Source organism: Antrostomus carolinensis, unplaced genomic scaffold (genome assembly GCF_000700745.2).
Source record: "Antrostomus carolinensis isolate BGI_N321 unplaced genomic scaffold, ASM70074v2 scaffold42530, whole genome shotgun sequence".
NCBI lineage: Eukaryota > Metazoa > Chordata > Aves > Caprimulgiformes > Caprimulgidae > Antrostomus > Antrostomus carolinensis.
The window spans coordinates 3285-4167 of NW_010288468.1; the positions used below are offsets into that span (position 1 = coordinate 3285).

An 883-nucleotide genomic window follows, 5' to 3' on the forward strand; every position below is an offset into this window, starting at 1 on the left:
ATCTCCACCGTCTTGTAGAGTGGAGCTCGGAAGTCATCCTCCTTGTCCTCGTCCTCCTCAGCTGATGGGGGAAACCCAGCACAGCCACGGGTCAGGGCCATGGCCCAGCCTCCTGCCCTCCTGACCTGGAGATGCCCAGCATTTCTTGGCCCATACCCTCCTCAGGCCCATCTCACCTGGCACAGGGAGTGGCCAGGGACCCCCAAATACAGGTGTGGGGAGCGGGAAGCTCTCCCAGTCCCTGCCCAGGAACCATGACACCCGCCTGAGCCCCTGGTACCCAATTCAGGGTGCCAGGATTTACGCTGCTTCTGCCACCTGGTCCTACAGGCTGGATGCTGAACCCAGAGTCACCATCCCCACAGCGTGTGTCACCACCTGATCCCCCCCAGGCAGGGCGAGGAGGGCTCTCCTCAAGCCTTCTGGGATGAGGGGATCCTCTTCACCATAGAGGAAGGGTGGGAGAGGCAGCTCTGGCAGAGACACTTCCCGAGCAGAGTCAGACTCGCCTCGTGGGAAGATGCCGGGGTCCATGAAGGTAGCCATGCTGAAGTTGGCCAGCACGAAGAGGAAGACGACAGCATTGTAGACGGGAATGACTGGGGAGATGTACAGGCTGAGCCCTGGGCACCTGCAGGCACAGAAGCAGTGAGACAACCAGACCCTGTCCCACGGGTCCCTCCCCCAGTGCCCCTTCCCTCTCCCCGCTGCCCCTCATGTCACTTCCCCTGGCCCCACTCCTGCACAGCCCCCAGCTAGTGCCACTGAGCTCCAACGGTGCCCTCGGAGCGAGTGAGGGCTGAGTAGGCACCAACCACCCCTCTGAGCCCCACAGCCACCCCATAAGCCGTTCCTGCCATGCTTGGTGGCGGCGTGGCCAGGA

The 883-nt window shown here is 62.9% G+C and overlaps 1 protein-coding gene across 1 annotated transcript in view; it reads right to left on the reverse strand.

Annotated features, from left to right (window-relative positions):
• The window catches only part of LOC104524093 (palmitoyltransferase ZDHHC5-like), a gene marked incomplete at both ends in the record, with an annotated part of 3908 nt that extends 3277 nt beyond the window's left edge, over positions 1 to 631 (reverse strand). Inside the window, 2 exons of the mRNA XM_029084698.1 lie at positions 1 to 61; positions 510 to 631. The exon at positions 1 to 61 is cut by the window's left edge and continues 82 nt beyond it. Of these exons, the coding sequence (XP_028940531.1) occupies positions 1 to 61; positions 510 to 631 (183 nt within the window). The remainder of the gene's footprint in view (positions 62 to 509) is intronic.
• Positions 632 to 883: the final 252 nt, after the last annotated feature.